This window comes from Magnolia sinica, chromosome 8 (genome assembly GCF_029962835.1).
Source record: "Magnolia sinica isolate HGM2019 chromosome 8, MsV1, whole genome shotgun sequence".
NCBI classification, from domain to species: domain Eukaryota; kingdom Viridiplantae; phylum Streptophyta; class Magnoliopsida; order Magnoliales; family Magnoliaceae; genus Magnolia; species Magnolia sinica.
Genome location: NC_080580.1, coordinates 77,128,600 through 77,147,695, shown reverse-complemented (window position 1 = coordinate 77,147,695; position 19,096 = coordinate 77,128,600). Strand labels below are relative to the sequence as shown.

Sequence of the window (19,096 nt, the reverse complement as noted above, 5' to 3'; positions counted from 1 at the left end):
TCCAGTATTTTAAAAAACAAAGTTCCAGGAAGTTGGTTGCTAGGTTTGCAAATTGCTTAATTAGAATAGTCATAAAGAACAACGAAACTTGATACAGTTTGTTTGTTTAATGAAGGAGAGCTCTATGCCAATTTGTCTTTAGGTTCAGTTAAAACAAGATAAGGAAGTTGCTTTGGGTTCAGGTATTGACTAATTTGAATAGTTACTAAGCACAACATTGAAAGGTAAGAGAGGCAATATATTGAGCACGCCTGAATGAAGCAGTGCTTTCAGTTCAGCCCCCACGACTGTAAATGTTGAGCTCACCTTCCAACAATACCGACTGTTCATTGGGCAGGCCCCATTATGGGCGATGCCCCAAAAGCCCCCCTTGGTTTATCTTAACTGTACAATTGGTGTCTTGAAAATCAAGACTTAGTCAACAGTCTACATTCAATGAAGAGGAAAAACCCACCAATCGTATGGGTAAGATTTCCCACCAATGGAGATTCTTGGGGAATGAGCATGACCCATGCAGATGGTTCCACAAGATGAATAGCCTCAACCGCAGATAGGTGGGTCCATCGTATGTATATTTGGGTTCTAAGTCCTGACCCTCTTAGAATTGGTCCACAAGATGAGCGACCTCAATCACAGAAAGATAGGCGTATCCAATGTTGTTGAATCGCATATGCGATCATGTGCGATCGCATATGCCTATGCGATTGCTTTTTTTTTTTTGAAAAATTTAGAAAAAGAAAAATTCAAAAAAAAAAAATGTAAAAAAACATAAGAAATTGAGGAGAACTTTTCTAAGTTAATAGATAACTAATTTTACATATTTAAAATACATTTGAGAGAGGTAAAATCAATTAAACAATGAATTAAACATCAAGTCATCCACATTTAACAATATAGTTAACAAGTAACAACAAAATCAACAAGCTATTTATTTATTATGGTAGAAAATCAACAAGCTATCTTCTTTGAAACTTAAAAGTGCTTGAATCTTGATCTTCCAACTTCCAAGAGAGAGAGAGAGAGATCACTTGGAAGTAGGAAATACAAGAGAGATGGAGATTAAGAGCACTTGTAATTAAGAAATGTAAGAGAAAAATAGAATAAGAGAGTTTTGGAGTGAGAATATTGCAAATGGAGGAGATTTGGAAGCCTTTTTATAGGCAAAATGTTATTTTTTTTTGCAAAAAAAAGTTTTAAAAAAATCAATGTGCCATGGCCAATATGCGATCGCATATGTGATCACATATTTTCGCATATGCAACATATGCTATCGCATATGTGCGAGATCGCATATGCGATCTACATACGGATATGCGCATATGTGGTCACACATGACAACAATGGGCGTATCCATGTGTTTGTTGATTGAATAGAAGAAACAATCTAATACGGTCAAGCATTGCATAATTAAAAAAGATAATGTTACCTCTTTGCAAATTGGAGGCTGCTTCTTTCCTTTCACAGTTCTTCCCCTTCGGAATGAACCAACCTGGCAAATCAGCAATGATGAATTTATAAGATTGGGACCATTTTAGGGGGGGGGGGGGGTGTGGGGCACAACTCATACCGTCGGTGATGATACTATGACGTATGAAGTATTTCCTGAAGCCTCTAAAACCGTTAGCTTTGATGACTTCGTCAGAGATACATTTGCAAAAGGGCTAGAGGTTGCTAGAGAGGATTTTGGCGGCGGAGCTGGTGGGGCGGTAGATACTGATTCAACCATGGGTTTGGTTGGAACAGGAGGTGGTGTTGAAGGTGAAACAACAGGTGGTGTTGGAGCTACTATGGCTCCTATGTTCCGTTTCAGATGCATTTCAAAGTCTCCAACCTGCAGAAGAATTAGTTCAATATTACGGTATGAAATCCTCATCAGAGGTTCTATACACTCCTTAAAAAGTTAAAAGTTCTCCTTGAAAATGCTCAGCAATGATCAAGAGTTTTTCCTATAATGTTAAGAACAAATATATGATCCTCAAGGTAACGAGAAGGGTCCCACCAATGATGTGCCATGGCCCAAAAATCTCCCAGCTTGGAAGATCCTAGTCATCCAATATTTCATATCTTTAGTTGAATGTGGAGGTTGCTGTCTTACTTAACACCTATTTGCAGGCCATGGATCCAAGGATTAAGATTGTTGCAGCTGGAGATTAATAGGGCACGGTCCATGCACAGCTGGGTCCATCGAAAAGACGTATGGATCAGCAAACCATCAGAATTTGTCACAAACTGAGATTGAAGATACTGCATATCCTCAGGCTGATGATCATACAGTTCCATTAACATCAAAATATTTGTTACTTGGAATGATTGCAGAAGCCCCCAAAACAAGCAGCCCCATTGTTGTAGATGTCCGGGCATGTAATGTTGGAAGCAAAACTAGAAACTCAGTGGAACTTGAATGAATATTGCACTAGAAATCCTAAGATACTAGAGTGATTTCACGTTAAAATTAAGTGGCATTAGAAACCCTTTTAACTTCTAACTTCTCAAAAACAGGTGATTCTCCACTTCCACTCTTGCTCCCATTCCTGCTTCGTGCAAGTGAGGCGTGTATGTATCCTAAAGTAAGGTGGATATTCCCACCAAATGGAAGTGCAAGATCATGCCTAAAACCTTAAAATTATGTTTTTGAGGGCTACCTGAGTTTTTGAATGGCCTCATTTTTTGTCAGTCCCTCCCATCCAGGTGGGAATGGAACTGATGCCTGAACCACATCATGGTTGGCCCCCACACAACTACAGTGGGTGTCCACTCTCAATTGTTTCATATGGTATTTCCCACCTAAGTCATGGATCACGCTGATTTTTTTGGCACTGAGCCTAAAAGGGAGAGTCACAAGTTGCAACTGATTGCAGTATTGGATATCTGAATGACATCATGATGAGGCCCACTTTGCTCAACCCTAGGGTCAACAGCATGTGAACATTTCTTTCTCACACTAACACATGAGGTCTTGAGTCCAACCAATTGGACCATAAGTTACTGTCCACCCATGGAATAACTTCCAACCTATCATATGCGCGCAACATCCAACCCTCCTAATAAGTTGGCCCCACCATGAGGATCACCTTGTGTGAAAATCAGCCCCACCCACTTATCATGTGGACCAAAACAACGTAGAGCTGCTAAAAAAATAACAAAATACAAGTGGGGTCCACCTGATGAGTGGATGGGGCTATTTTTGCACAATGTGATCCTCGTGATGGGGCCAATCCATTGGATGAGTCAGATGTAGCATGTGCATGATAGGTTGGAAGTTTCCACCAGGTGAAGGTAACTTATGGTCCAAATGGTTGGACTTGAGATGCATGCGCACTCAAAACACACAACATGCACACATACATGCATTACATACATACATATGAACACACGCACGTGGGGTGTGCTCACAAGGCATGGGTACCACCATGATGTTATTGGCCTATTGAGGGACCCACATGATGTGTGCATCAAATCCATCCTGTCCATCATGTTTAGACCTTCGTGTTCAACGCATAACCCAAGAACTAGGATAATCTAAGACTTAGGTAGGCCAAACAACAGGGAACAATCTCAAATCATGCCTAAAACCACCAAACTTGCATGGTTTGGCACACCTGAATTTTGGAATGGCCAGAACTTTGGTATTTCCCTTCATCCTAGTGGGGCATGTCGAGTGCATGATTTAATGGCATATACACAACACGGTGAACCCCACAATAAGTTTGGAAGGTTTTATTGGTTGGTTGCCCCTCCCAAATGCTCCCTATGGTGTGGCCTGTTAGACAGACTCACATACCTTGTATAGCTAGTATACCTTGTATAGTTCGTTTCCATAGGTAGAGGATTCTGATTTTATTATTTTCCGTGTATAGATGACTGTAATCTCTATATATTCAACCCCTTTGGGTTGTCTCAAATACAGAAAAACTTTCAGCTCATCTCGGTTTTCATGGTATCAGAGCATCATTGATCCAAAACCGGCACCACCTGTTAGATTCGACCGCCCCTGCGTCGTCCAACCCTCTGCTCGTCCGGCGCCTCTGCCCCTCTGCGTCGTCCGGTCCCTCTGCGCACCTGCTCGTCCGACCCCTCTGCTCGTCCGGTCCCTTTGCTCGACCACTCTGCGCACTTGCGTCATCCCGATCCAGCGCACCTCTGTTCATCCCGATCCCGATCCAGCGCCCCTCTGTTCATCCTGGTCCAGATCCAGATCCTGCGCCCCTCTGTTCCAGATCCAGCGTTCCTCTGTTCCGATCTAGCTTTTCCCGCTCCAGAGCCCCTGTTGCTGTTGTTATTCCGCCAGATCCAAAAACTGCAATCCCTTGGGTATCTCCTGTTGTACGGTACATCTAAAACCTTCTTTAGTTGCAACTCCTTACGCGCTTTACATTACTTCAGATCAATGGACAAGGACTCCTCACGTACAGAGGCCCCACGTTGTAGTTTTGATGGTACCAACTATTCTCTATGGGCCATCCATTTTCAGAACTTCCTCAAGGGTCGTGGTTTATGGGGACTAATTGATGGATCTGTTCCTATCCCCACTTCCACAGATGCCAACAAATTAGCTGATTGGGAAATGAACAATGGACGGATTATTACCTAGATTCTCGATTCAGTCTATCGATCCATTGCTGTTGGCCTCACACCTCATCGCACTGCTAAGGTAATGTGAGAACATCTCCAGACAATTTATCAACAAAGTAATGCGGCCCAATTATACCGCCTGGAACAGGATCTCGTTAAGCTTACTCAGGGTGACGACAGTATTCAATTATTTTACTCCAAAATTGTCACAATTTGGACAGAGATGGCTATGATGGATCCAACATTTCCTCATGACTATAAGATATTCCAAACTATGCGCGAGAGTGCACAAGTTTGACAATTTCTTATGAAGCTGCGTCCGGAATTTGAGCATTGTTGGGCTACTCTCTTGAACCATAACCCTACTCCTTCATTGAATTCGGTTATTAATGATTTATTGGCTGAGGAACAACGACTGAAAGTTCTCTCTTCCTTCCTCAACTCTGGGATCATCTGATATGGTACTTGCTGTGTCCACCACTACACCAACACGTGGTTCCACTCCTTTGACTTGTTGGGGCTGCAACAAGGTGGGTCATGTTGTCGTTCAATGCAAAGAATGATACGCTTATTGTCGACAGACTGGTCATGGTATTCAGGACTGCTGTACACGTGCTTATGCATCTTCTTTCGGCAGTGGATGTGGTGGTCGTGGTCATGGCCGTGGTCGTGCTCTTTTTGCTACTGCTGCCACTATTTCTTCTGAGTCGTCTGTTAGTGATTCTACCTATACTGTTTCTGCTGAAGGTCTTTCATTACCTTTGACTCCTGCGATGCTCCAGCAAATCGTTCAAGCCCTTTCTGCGACTGGTATGTCAGATATATCCCCATCTTCTACATAGTTCTTCGATGCGAGTGCTTCCAATCATATGACTGGTGCCGTATCCCATCTTCGTAACATTTGTCCATACACCGAAAATCAGGCTATTTCTACTGCGGATGGCACTAGACTACCTATTCAGTCTATTGGATCATTGACTTTCTCTCCTTCTACTCATCGTCAATTCACCCTTTGTGATGTGTTTTATGTCCCTAACCTTTCCTCCAATTTAATTTCAGTTGGTCAACTCACATCCAATAATTGCTTAGTCATATTTCTTCCCAACTGTTGTTTTGTGTAGGATCTGGAAACAGGAAAGATACTTCGGATGGGTAGGCAGCATGGTCGTCTGTACGTGCTGGACTTTGATCCATCTGTCACTCCGGCTCGTTGTTTCTTTTCTCCATCTTCATCAGATATTTGTTCGGCAAATAAATTGTGGAAACTGTGGCACTTGCGCCTGGGTCATCCACATTTCGATCGGTTAATTCAGTTATTTTCTTATGTCATGTTAGGGAACATTTCTCTTAATAAAAAAGATTTGGATTATTCTTGTTCATCTTGTTGTCTTTCAAAAAGTAAGTGTATTCCTTTTCCTCTAAGTATTACAAAATCATCTTCTTTGTTTGAACTAGTGCATACAGATGTCTGGGGTCCTTCACCAATTATGTCTCTCTCTGGGTTACGATACTATGTTATATTCATTGATGATTTCACACGTTACACCTGGATTTACTCTCTGCACTCAAAGTCACAGGTTTTTGAAAAATTCAAGATATTTCACGCTATGGCGAAGACTCAATTTCGGGTTCCAGTTCAAACTCTCTGCTCTGACTCAGGGGGGAATATCTCTCAACCGATTTTCGTACATTTCTTCAGAGTCATGGGATTATTCATCAGACCACCTGTTCTGATACTCAACAACAGAACGGGGTGGTTGAACGAAAAAATCGTCATATTGTTGAAACTGCCAACACCCTGATGACAGCTATAAATGTTCCTCATTTTTTCTGGGCGGAAGCTATGTTACATTCAGTCTACTTGATTTTTTTAGCACTGAGCCTAAAAGGGAGAGTCACAAGTTGCAACTGATTGCTATATTGGATATCTGAACGACATCATGATGAGGCCCACTTTGCTCAACCTTAGGGTAAACAACATGTGAACATTTCTTTCTCACACTAACACATGAGGTCTTGAGTCCAACCAATTGGACCATAAGTTACCGTCCACCCATGGAATAACTTCCAACCTATCATATGCACGCAACATCCAACCCTCCTAATAAGTTGGCCCCACCATGAGGATCACCTTGTGTGAAAATCAGCCCCACCCACTTATCATGTGGACCAAAACAACGTACTGCTAAAAAAATAACAAAATACAAGTGGGGTCCACCTGATGAGTGGATGGGGCTATTTTTGCACGATGTGATCCTCGTGATGGGGCCAATCCATTGGATGAGTCGGATGTAGCATGTGCATGATAGGTTGGAAGTTTCCACTAGGTGAAGGTAACTTATGGTCCAAATGGTTGGACTTGAGATGCATGCGCACTCAAAACACACAACATGCACACATACATACATGCATTACATACATACATATGAACACACACACACGCAAGTGGGGTGTGCTCACAAGGCATTGGTACCACCATGATGTTATTGGCCTATTGAGGGACCCACATGATGTGTGCATCCAATCCATCCTGTCCATCATGTTCAGACCTTCATGTTCATCGTATAACCCAAGAACTAGGATAATCTAAGACTTAGGTAGGCCAAACAACAGGGAACAATCTCAAATCATGCCTAAAACCACCAAACTTGCTGTCGAGTGCATGATTTAATGGCATATACACAACACGGTGAACCCCACAATAAGTTTGGAAGGTTTTATTGGTTGGTTACCCCTCCCAAATGCTCCCTATGGTGTGGCCCACTTGAGTTTCTGATTTGGCTGATTTTTTGTCCCATGCCCTAACACAGAAGCATGCCTGATGGACAGGGTAGATATGACGTAACATGGGAAATGTTCATATCATAACATACACATTATATCTCCAGTGTAAAATGTCCCCCAAATGTATAGAGGAGATAAAATAGATTATATCCCATCCCGGAAAGCCCAAAAAAAGCAGGTCTAAGGAGTTGGAAGCATGAATCTTTTGAGAGAGTACTATGGTTCCTGCAAGAATTTAAATTGAAAGTGAGAATTAATGGTCCTGAAGCCGGAGCATTATGCAATTGGAAGCATCCTGCAACTAAGATCCAAATGCATCATCCAAAACCAAGTCAACTCATCCGAGTAAACCAAGTTTCAATGGAGAACAAAAGGAGTCGCCCCATCAATGCATGTATATCATGGACAAAATTGGAACAATTCTGACTGAATTGGAACAAGTTGTACTGGTTTCAGTCCCCCCTACGAGTGTACTCGAAAACATGTGATTCCTTGAGAAGCACCCTAAGTAAGAAAAAGCAGACCATCTGCAATATGTCTATATGGTTACCTGTCCTTCCCACTGACATTCAACCTAGAAACAACACAGAATAAGGGCCTTCAGATCTTATATGCCTATTAGAAGTTGCAATTTCCAGGGAAAAGATAGAAGTTTATGGGATCTGTTATCATTTGATGTGGAACTATTGTCTTCATGGAATTAAAGTAACAGACTGCATTAAAAAAATGCATAGTTGGGCAGACACCGGAAGTAAGACATCCATTGTTGAATAATAACGGGGTCTTATGCACAATAAACATAAGCCAGAATCAGTAAAAGGAACACAACCAAACCTTCATTATTAGTTCTGCAACATCTGTCTCGTCACACACTTCCAGGATCAGTGACTGAAATGGAAACACAAAGTCATGATAAACAAGTTCCAGATTTAGATAAGTAAATGGAGAAGCATAGAACCTCGATTACGAACTAGAACAAGATGTGATGGTTAAATATATATAGTTCAAATACAGACCTTAAGTTAGTCTGCTAAACTCATCTAAAGCATCAACCACAGTAAGATACTGCAGTTATTATTATTATTATTATTTTGAAAGTCAGCTGAAATTCTTTTTTTCAGTATAGGGCGCCGAGATGGTGCAAAGAATGACATTCCCCAAAATTTACATCCTAGAAAGAAAAGAAAAATTACAATCCTGTAAATCCTTTAACGAGGAGGCCCATTCAAAAACGAAGAGCTTAGCTTTAATAGCCACGTCCCCTTCCGAGGTTTGAATGTTTCCATAACACCTATTGTTTCTTACCCCCCAGATAGTCCATAGGCCGGTTAACAGTGCCAACCTCCATGTTGCTCTCCTCTCCTTCCTCAGCCCAACCCCATGCCAAGCCAATAAAAGCTCTCCAACTGATCCATGCAGCACCCAGGAATCAGGATAGCTTTAAGGAGGCTAAGAAGCTTTTTCAAATTTTCCGGGCAAGAGGACAGCAGAAAAAGATGGTTCCCCTTCCCTCAAGGCAAGCGAAAGATGCAAGTTTTTTTTTTGGGGGGGGGAAGGGGTGGTGGGTGCTAAATATTTTGGAATCAAAGACAGAAAACCTCTCTCTAAATTTATATTTATATAATATATGTATATATATTCCTAATCAGTTACAAAAACATCTAGAAGTACGAATACTCAATCAGCAATCTCATTTTTACAGATGATGCAATCAAAACAGAAGATATACCTATACCAGACTCAGAAGACATAAGCAACTAAATGCAGTGATGTGCATGGAATACACCCAACCAAATTTATATTTATATAATGTATGTATATATATTCCTACATGAATCAGTTACAAAAACATCTAGTAGGAATACTCAATCAGCAATCTCATTTTTACAGATGATGCAATCAAATCAGAAGATATCCCTATACCAGACTCAGAAGACATAAGCAACTAAATGCAGTGATGTGCATGGAATACACCCAACTCACAAACTAAATCAATAATTTCTTATTTGCAAATAAATTCAGTACTGCATGTCCATGCAGACAATGCCACAGTAGTTGAACTAACTTTTACAAGAACGAACTAAAGAAAATAGAAGCATGCGTCTGACCTCAAACCCATTAGGAAAAGTTGTAGCCCGCAGATTTTTCTCCTCCAATGGCCCTTGTGAACTGCTATCTGAAGAAACTGCTGCATTGATTGTAAAATCAGGCTTCAGCATGGTAAATCTAACAAGATTCTTGTGCAGACACACAATGCATTATACTAAGCATATTCTTTCCACAAACCAATGGATCACTGATAACAGGCATGTGACTCCAGTTCAGTATAACAAACCAATGTGGAGCTTAAGCCAGCAAATAATCCCCAACACTGTTCAATGGGGAAGAGGATGTGATCAGCACCATACAGTTATCCAATATTTTCCTTTCAAAGGAAGTTGAAACAGCAGTCAACCAGAGCTTGAGACACTATGATACTCCATTTACAGTTTTCAATGCTAATGTATTTTTATGTTTTATATTCTCAGTCTCTTCTACATTTAGTCTTCATATGTGCAAATGTGTGGATGCATTTATCTGTGACTAGAGTCTAGACACATTAAAAGTACAAAGCTACACGACATGCTTTCAATTCTATTACAAGAACAACACCTTTCCAGATGAAAAAAAAATGCAATTGCAATGCCACACATGCATGAGAGACCGAATGAACTCCATTCATATTTTTCAGTTTTTTGGAATTACTTAGGATGTATACAGTTTTGATATATGCCTCTTTATTAAAATCTTTTTTACTTTTTCACAGTATATGCATGCATGAACCTTTGAAGCAGATCTTTCACCTAGGATTTATTCTAGTTTCCAATCAATGCATGTATGGTCTTAGTTAAGAGAAGGTTGATTTCCCACTCCCATCTCAACATATTCACATTCTTGCATCATAGGTTCCACATATTCACATTTCCCTCCTAAGAAATATGTAAAATGCAACTATATACACTCGTTACAGAAATAAAAATAAAGAGATTGGATTGCCCTAACCCATCAAAACAATGTGTGTTGGGGTGTGGGAGGGGGTGTTCATATTTTTTTTTAAATCATTATTGTCATTCAGGGCATAACTCATTGATTGTAATCAACATGCATAATCGACTATTAGATAGCGCTTGATTGTAATCATCCTATGTAACTAGTCTACTACATTGTGCCCATGGGAGTTTTGTGCTCTCATTGCTGGTCCCCAGCCCGGATAAAGGAGGGTTGCATCATGTTGGCAGTCAGCATCAAACTGATGCCATAACTTTCATCATGAATCGGAACAACATGACATTCCAAATGATAGTGGAATGGTAGAACAGGATTCGTGTAGCTGACCCCAATTAATTGGGATCAGGCTTAGATGATGATGACAACAATGATGATTGTCATTCAGGGAATCTCCTTCTCCTTAACTATAGCAGTTTGCGCTCTGGTTGCATTTTCAGTCAATCTCACATAAGCAAGGTTCGCGACCCATAACTTGTACTCTTACATTTTTCTAGCATTATTGTCATTTAGGGCATCTCTTCTCCTCCTCGTGGCATTTTCAGTCAGTCTCATATAAGCAAGGTTCTGAGCATCAGTTTCGGGTGGTGAATTGGCTCGGCCCAAAACTGATAGACACAGGACATGACCATATATATATATATATATATATATAAAAGCCTCTAACAAGTAACAATATAAAGAGTTTGGTTGAAGTTACAGACTTCCAGGATGTCTCAATAATCGCGACTCCTAAAGGAGAGATAAGAACCCACCCACACTGCACTTAGGTACCCTGGAGTAGACAACATACTCCAAAGCCCTGTCCATCTGATGCAAGCTCACGACCCACTTAGGCCCATCCAGGCCCATTGTAGGTCCCAACCCACTGTAGAGCCCAACATGTGCTGATTATTTTCAAATTTTGGGCATATGCGATTTGATCCACAGTATGCACACACGAGATCACATTTGACAACAATGACTGGCATCATCTATGTCGTGGTTGCTAAAGAAGTCACAAAGCAGTCAGATGTTCCTCCTCCTATACAGGAGCTTCTTCATGAATATAAAGACTTGGTGCCCGAAGAACTCCTTGTTGGACTTCCTTCTATAAGGAACATTCAACACCACATTGATTTAATATCGGGTTCAAGCCTACCAAATCTTGCACACTACCGGATGAGTCCAGCTAAGCATGTTGAGCTCTCCTGATGGGTTATTGAGTTACTACAACAGGGTTTAATTCGGGAAAGCACGTCACCATGTGTTGCTCCTGCATTATTAACCCCTATGAAAAATGAACTTGGAGGATGTGCGTGGACAGCCATGCAATCAACCGGATTACTATCAAGTACCAGTTTTCTATTCTCTGCTTGGACGATATGTTGGACATGCTACATAGAGCAAACGTCTTTTCAAAGATCGACTAGCGGAGCGAATATCATCATATACATATTCGGCCTAGGGACGAGTGGAAGACCACATTTAAAACTCGAGTTGAATTGTATGAGTGGCTCGTCATGCCATTCGACCTTTCAAATGTGCAAAGCACTTTCATGAGGATGATGACAAAGGTACTCCGCCCTTTTATGTGAAAGTTCTTAGTTGTCTATTTTGATCATATTCTTGTTTTTAGTTCTAATGCATCTGTTCATCTGGATCATTTACAACAAATACTTGTTGTACTATAGAGGGAGTCACTATTTGTTAAATTGACAACGTGTTCCTTCCTTGTCAATAGTGTTGTGTATTTGGGGTATATTGTGTCTGCAGAAGGGATCAAGGTTGATCAAGAGAAAATCAAGGCTATTGCAGAGTGACCCACCCCATGAACCCTTTCGAAGGTTTGTTCTTTCTATGTCTTTGCGACATTTTACCGGAGATTTATCTGAAATTCCATCACCATCATCTCACCTGTCACCAATTGCGTGCGAGTAGGCAAGTTTGAATAGGCAAAAGCGGCAGATCAAAGCTTCGGTGTCATTAAAAGAGAGAGAGAGAGAGAGAGAGAGAGAGAGAGAGAGAGAGAGAGAGATCACAAAAGCTCCAGTTCTAGCACTTTCGGACTACAATAAAGTCTTTGAAGTGGAAAGCGATGCTTCAAATGTTGGCATTAGCGTGGTGTTGAGTCGAGAAGGAAAGCCTATTGCTTTCTTTAGCAAGAAGCTTAATGATGTATGGAAGAACTACTCCACATATGATCTTGAGTTCTATGCAGTGGTCTAGGCACTACGACATTGGAAACATTATTTGATTCATCAGGTGTTTATTCTATACTCGGACCATGAGGCGTTGAGATATCTAAACTCCCAAAGTAAGTTGAGTGCGTGTCATGTGAAGCGGATGGCCATCCTATAAGAATATACATTTTTTGTATCGTAAAGCTAAAAGCCAGAACAAAGCAGCGGATGCTTTAATTAGGGGAATGGTTCTACTAGGAACTCTCACTGTGAAGGTTGTTGGATTCAAGGCATTAAAAGAACAATACAAAAAGAACCCCACTTTTGGCAAAGTACTTGACATGTGTGTGGATGGCAAAAATCTATTTAAGGGTTACCACCTATGCATTCCTGAAGATCCTATCTGAGCTACACGGATGAGGACTGAGTGGAAACTTCGAAAAGGATAAAACATTGACTAGGGTGAATGAAAAATATTGTTGGTCCCGTATGTGGCGTGACATTGAACAGTTCCTAGCAAAATGTCACCGATGACAAGTTTTCAAAGGTCATGTGCAAAATGCCGACTTTATAGCCCGCTTCCTGTTCCAGTAGTGCCTTAGGTGGATATTTTTATGGACTTCATTATAGGTCTTCCTAAGACTCAAAAGGGGTGCATATTCGATTTTTTTTTTTTTTTTGTGGTGAACTTTTCTTGAAGACGGCCCACTTCTTTTCATGAAAAAGGACAATGGATGCTACATATATTGCCAACATATTTTTCAAAGAAATCATGCAACTTCAAGGAGTACCTAAGACAATAACTTTGGACCGTGATTTGAAGTTCATGTGCCACTTCTAGCACACTTTATGTAAGCGATTTAGGACTAAGCATCAATTATCTAGCACATATCATCATCAAATAGACGGCCAATTGAGATAGTCAATGGGAGCCTTCGTAACCTCTTAAGGAGTATCATAGGCAATAATGTGTCCCGGTGAGGCTTGGCTTTATCTCCAGCCAAGCTTGCATACAACAACTTAGTAAATCATACTACTGGAAAATCTCCATCTAAGATCGTAACTGGGAGAAGTCCACATCATGTACTTGACTCGGTACCATTACCGGTATAAGATCAAGTGAGCGAAGATGTTGATGCTTTTACCAAGCATGTCCAAGACTTGCAAGTTCAAATAAAGAAGAAGATTGAAAACAATAATACCAGGTACCAAGAAGCTGTGAATGAAAATTAGCATGAGAAAAAATATAACAAAGGTAACTTAGTTATGGTCTATCTCCGCAATGGAAGGTTTCTGAGGGGAACTTACAATAAGCTCAAGTCTAAGAAGATTGGTCCATGCCGAGTCAAGAGAAAGCTTGGTAACATTGCCCATAAAATCTAGTTGCCAAATGACTTAGATATCTCACTAACTTTCAATGTAGCGGACTTATTCAAGTACCATGGTAAGGCATCTGAGTTTTGACAGGTAATATGAAGCCATTATCTATATGGATAAACAACTCCCAAAGAAAAAGAAGAAGTCAAACAAGTGTTGTGAATGAAGATTGCTAATACTCGATAAGGTCAATATAGGCAATACTTGGTAAAACGGATGAACAAGCACACTATTCTGAATGCACATGTATTGCGGGCAACAAATTGAAAAGATTGGATCCAGACCTCTACTAGTTATATGAAGTGTCCAGCTCATCAAAGTCGAGTTCTTTCTAACCCAGGGGAATGATGCAGGCCCACGACCCATCTAGGCTCACCATAGGGCCTAGCAAGACATAGGTCCATAGCCCACTGTAAAGCCCAATGTGTGTTGATTTTTTGGATGATTATTTACAGATTTAGGAGCCTAAATCAAAGATTATAGTTTACTGTTTTTGGGAGATATGAGGGCTAATTTGAAGATGTGATTGATATTAATTAAATATAAGGGCTGGTTTTAGAGACATAATTACTTTCTATGTTTTTTTTTTTTTTTTTATTGTTGAGTATTTACATATTAAGGAAGATTAGATTGTTTTGAAATAAATTGTGATTGATTTAAAATCAATGTCATAGTTTTTTTTTTGGGTGGGGAATTCAAGAGAGAAGTACAAAAAAGAGTGAACTGTATAAATAAATAACCAGAGAGAGAGAGAGAGAGAGAGAGAGAGAGAGAGAGGTGCAAAAGAATGAGGGAAGTGTGAAAGAAGAGAGATGCATTTAGGATCTATAAAAGGAGTCATAGTATAGAAGTTAGGCATTCGAATATTTTTCTAAGTGTGAGTTTTCTTAAAGCTTTCGTAAGAGAAGAAGGTTAATATCAATAAAATTCTCTCCCTCTCTCCTACATTGTTTGAGGGCATATTTTTATTTTTTATTTTTTTTGCAATTTGGGTGATGCAGGGACATGTGATGACCTAATCCTAGATGCATGTATAATCAAGTTAAAGAATGTTCAAGTAAATACATGAATCAACTAACCGTTTCCAATCAAAGGGATTAGGTAAATTTCAAAACAAAGATGAGGTCATTCCGTCAGGATCATGCCCCTTAGCATTAAATCGTGTAAACGGTAAAAAGGGAGGAGCTAGGGATATAAAGATATCCTAGATCTAACATAAGTCAGTTCACAGTTAAGTTTGGATCCAATTCTACTGACTAACCATCCATCTTTTCCGTTCAAACTAGAAATGGAGTATTAAAGAGGAACGAAAGTGGTGAAGAATGAAGGGTTCGAGATGAAGAAAGTACGGGTCATTTTGTCATCAAAAGAAAAGGATGATGATTCTTACCTTTTCCTGCACCTCGAAGATCTAAAAAAAAAAAGAAACCTGAAATCGAGGTGGAATCATCAACACCCAAGAGCCAATCTTAAAATCCTAATCTCTTGAATAAAGAGGAAGAAAAGAATACGAATTTCTATTTATCCAATAATTATGAAAATAGGGTTTCTCACAATGTATATATAAGTTATGGAAAAAAAAAAAAGTAAAAGTTTACTAAAGCTCCAAAAAACAAGAAAAATAACAAAAAAATACAAAAAAAATAAAGAAAGTGTAATAAAGCCCCTGAAATAAGGAAAAAAAACAAAAATGCCTAAAATTAAAACACCCGTGTGGTAGGGTGTGAAATTCGACCCATGGTTCTATGGTCAGGGTGTGGTCATGCCGCACCTGCACTCGTAGTGCGTCAGAAAATCGATCCGATGGACCCAGCATCCATCTACATCAACTCCTTCGCTCCGGTACTCTGTCAGCGATGCCTCCTCCTCTGGTACACTCTAAAAGGTGCACCACTGATGTCCGCATCATTGAGTATCAAGATCTCATTGACTCGATAACTGGGTTGCACCACCATCTAGGTGTCTTTCTGTATTGGCCACCATGCGGAGTCCATTCCACCACCCAAAACATGTTAGCCTTTCTAAGTTCCGGGTTTGGGTCGGATAGGACCGCATGCAAGCAACCAAAGGCAATAAGTTGTTGTAAGCCTCCTCCAACATTATGATAGAGAGAGAGAGAAGCTTTTTGATCGAGCACAGCTTAAACAATACGTGAGCAAAGTGTGTGTCTATTTGTGTAAGGAAAACAAGAAGAAAGACAAGAATCTTTCCTTCTTTTTTCTAGTTTTGGTGTGTATTCAATGTTGTATTGGAATTTGGACCATTCTTTGCTAAGAATGTTGTTTATCCACCTAAGCTGTAAGAAAGTTGAGTCTTTGAGTATTTAATATAACTTTAGTGTGAAAGCATTTGGGAGATTAAAAAAAAAATTTGGTTGATCATCAATCCTAGTAACTATGCTCCAGATAGACAGACTTCAACATGTTAGCAATTCATTAGCCTCCTTCAATGCATGTCTAAAAGATACATTAAACTTCAGATCAACACCCAGATATGGTTGACGATAAAAGCCAATATCCATGACTCCCTTTAACAACTAGTAATTGAAAAGAATGTGAGGGAATTCTCAAATCTTTTCCACATCATAGCCTTGACTTCACCTTGTTCGAATATGCAACCTTCCCTGGACAGGAAAAGATAGTCTCAATTTATTCATTCTGCCTCATTCCTCAGAACCCCCCATTTTTCAGATGGGCTTCCAATTTCCACCAAAAAAAAAAAACATCATAGCCCATGTTCTCTGGTTCACAGATTGCTCTGCTACACCATATGGGAACAGGTATGCAGTATGCTACTTCCTCTAATGCACAGTATGCTAAGGTGATGAGGACATCACGCACACACGCACACCCCTACACACGTACGCAAGGAGGAGAAGGCCCCGACCATCGATCTAGATCGATGATGACATCCAAGGAGAGTCTCCTAGCTAGAAGACTGCGTTTTGGTCCCTTGGAGTGGACCCAACCGTCATGTGAATCCTTCCATGAGTTCTCATAATTGTGACCCACTATTCTAAATGATCTAGTACTTTGAATTTTGGTTATTTTTATTATTAGGAACATCATAGACGGTTTAGATTGCTTTAATTAGTTGTTATTTGTGGTTACTTCATTTCTAAGCAATAAGTTGCATACATGGCGCGAGTTTTGAGGTATAGGATTTTATTATAAATAGGTACCTTTTATAGTCTTTTTTCTCATTAAAGATTGAATAAAATTTCTACGTTTTCTTGCTCCTCTCTGACTTATGAAAATCCAATTGGGTGCAAAACTCTCCCTTCTTCGAATGGCTAATTACCGTGGTACGAAACCACACCACCTCGATTTGCCCCCACCTTCTACCATCCATATTCTGCTTCTCCTACAGTCCTTCCACCTGCAAATTCATCATTATTTTGAAGTCATTCTTTCTCTACTGCATATTTTTGGAATATGGCCCTGCAGGAGGGCTGAAACTTCGGTGGAGCACCAGGCACGAATCGTATGTCAGATCGGGCCGAAACTTGGGGGGTTTGTAGCCCAACCCTGGCCGACCAGCCCTAAGGAGGGGGTTTTTGGGTTCGTGACTCCACGCATGTGCGGACAACCCTCAACGCATGTGCATCAGGCCTGGCCTGTTGTCCACGCGCGTGGGCTAGCTTCAGGTGCACTCTTTCCTCTCTTTCACTCCCCTCTTACTTGATTTTCCTAACCCTAACCCTAGATTGTCTTAAGTCCCAATTTATTTGCCCCTTTTTCTAACCCTAAGGTTTCCCAAATTGAAACTTGTGAATCCCTTGGATTGGGGAAAATATTCTTGTGTATGTGTGGTTGAATCTACTCTCCTTTTAAGTATTGTTTGGTTTATTATTCTTGTGCATGTGTGGTTGAATCTACTCTCCTTTTAAGTATTGTTTGGTTTATAATTTTAAATTGATCCAGCCCTAGTATGTGTAGGCCTGGACCCGCATAGATTCCCCTTGTTGAGTTCTTGACTTTATGTGGGATATGGAATTTTGTGTGATGGTTTTTGAACTAGTATGATCTAAAGCTTGTAATCTTGCATAGCATGTTTAAATTTTCATGTCCTGCATCATAAGGATAGGATCATGTGGGTTGCTCCAGTAAAAAAAACTAGGTAAATATAGTGTAGTTTTCTATATGAATTGATTAATTTGTATAATATTAGTATCACAGGCCCCATATGCATTGTATTATATGTATGCATGATGCTGCATAAATCAGAGTATAAATCTCTGGACTCTAGGTTCTAGATACATATTCACATTACAACTTAACATACACTTAGGAGTATGGAACCTTAATGTTGAATGGGTAAAATAGCGATCCAGATCAACGGAAAAAGTAGGCAGGTTAGAGACTTAGGAAACATTGACAAAACTTACTAATCTCACTCATTTTGGAGTGCAACCTAATTTTCGGTGTTTTGGGGGAGATGGTATGTTTGGTGTTTCTAGTTTTAGCTGCAGACCGCCAACACCCCCAAAAAAAAAAAAATCATTTTTAGGATAAGAATGGATCTAACTACCGGTTTGAGGCTGTCTACGTGGGGCTGGGATCCCAGCTAATACAATTTCTAGTTTCCAGGCCATCCTGAATGCACAGTGTTAATGGATGTGGATGTGGGCCATACCACTAAATGGCCCACCTAGGCTCACTTCAATTGTTTCTACACTCTCTTTTGTTAATAGTGGTTTAGGACATGATGGGGATTCTGACTTTTCTTATTAAGGCACTTTTGTTATTATGAAAATTCATTAATATAAAAGAGAGTGGGGGCATCAACCCTAATTTTGGGTCCCTCTCTTCTTCCAGCCTTTCCTCTCTCTCTTTCTTATCTTCTTTTCTTTCTCTAAACTTTTACGCATGGCAGAACACCAACCCAATTCTGACAATGGAGTTGGTCTTTTACTAGAACAACTAACCCAATTTTGGTTTTAGAGTGTTGACATGGAATTTTTCACTCCCTAAAACGAGCCCGGACACCTAAAATGGAGCCTTAACGCCTATTTAGGTCAACTCCAAATGCCTAGAGCATAAAATTCCCTTCTACACCTATCCTGTGGACAGTTCCTTCAGAAAATCTTTTGCACCAAGCACCAAGTACCTAGATCCTGCCAAGGCATAGGCACTTAGCCACTTTCACCACAGGCG

General features: G+C 40.2%; 1 protein-coding gene across 2 annotated transcripts in view; it reads right to left on the bottom strand.

Annotated features, from left to right (window-relative positions):
• Positions 1-19,096, bottom strand: part of LOC131253467 (uncharacterized) — a 37,994-nt gene that overhangs the window by 1,924 nt on the left and 16,974 nt on the right. The window contains exons 3-6 of one of the 2 annotated variants that reach the window (XM_058254463.1): positions 9,465-9,541; positions 8,191-8,244; positions 1,568-1,831; positions 1,427-1,489 (exon numbers count right to left, since the gene is read on the bottom strand). In XM_058254463.1, the coding sequence (XP_058110446.1) occupies positions 1,427-1,489; positions 1,568-1,831; positions 8,191-8,244; positions 9,465-9,541 (458 nt within the window). Of the gene's footprint in view, positions 1-1,426; positions 1,490-1,567; positions 1,832-8,190; positions 8,245-9,464; positions 9,545-19,096 lie in introns of both variants that reach the window. The other variant, XM_058254462.1, reaches the window with a different exon arrangement.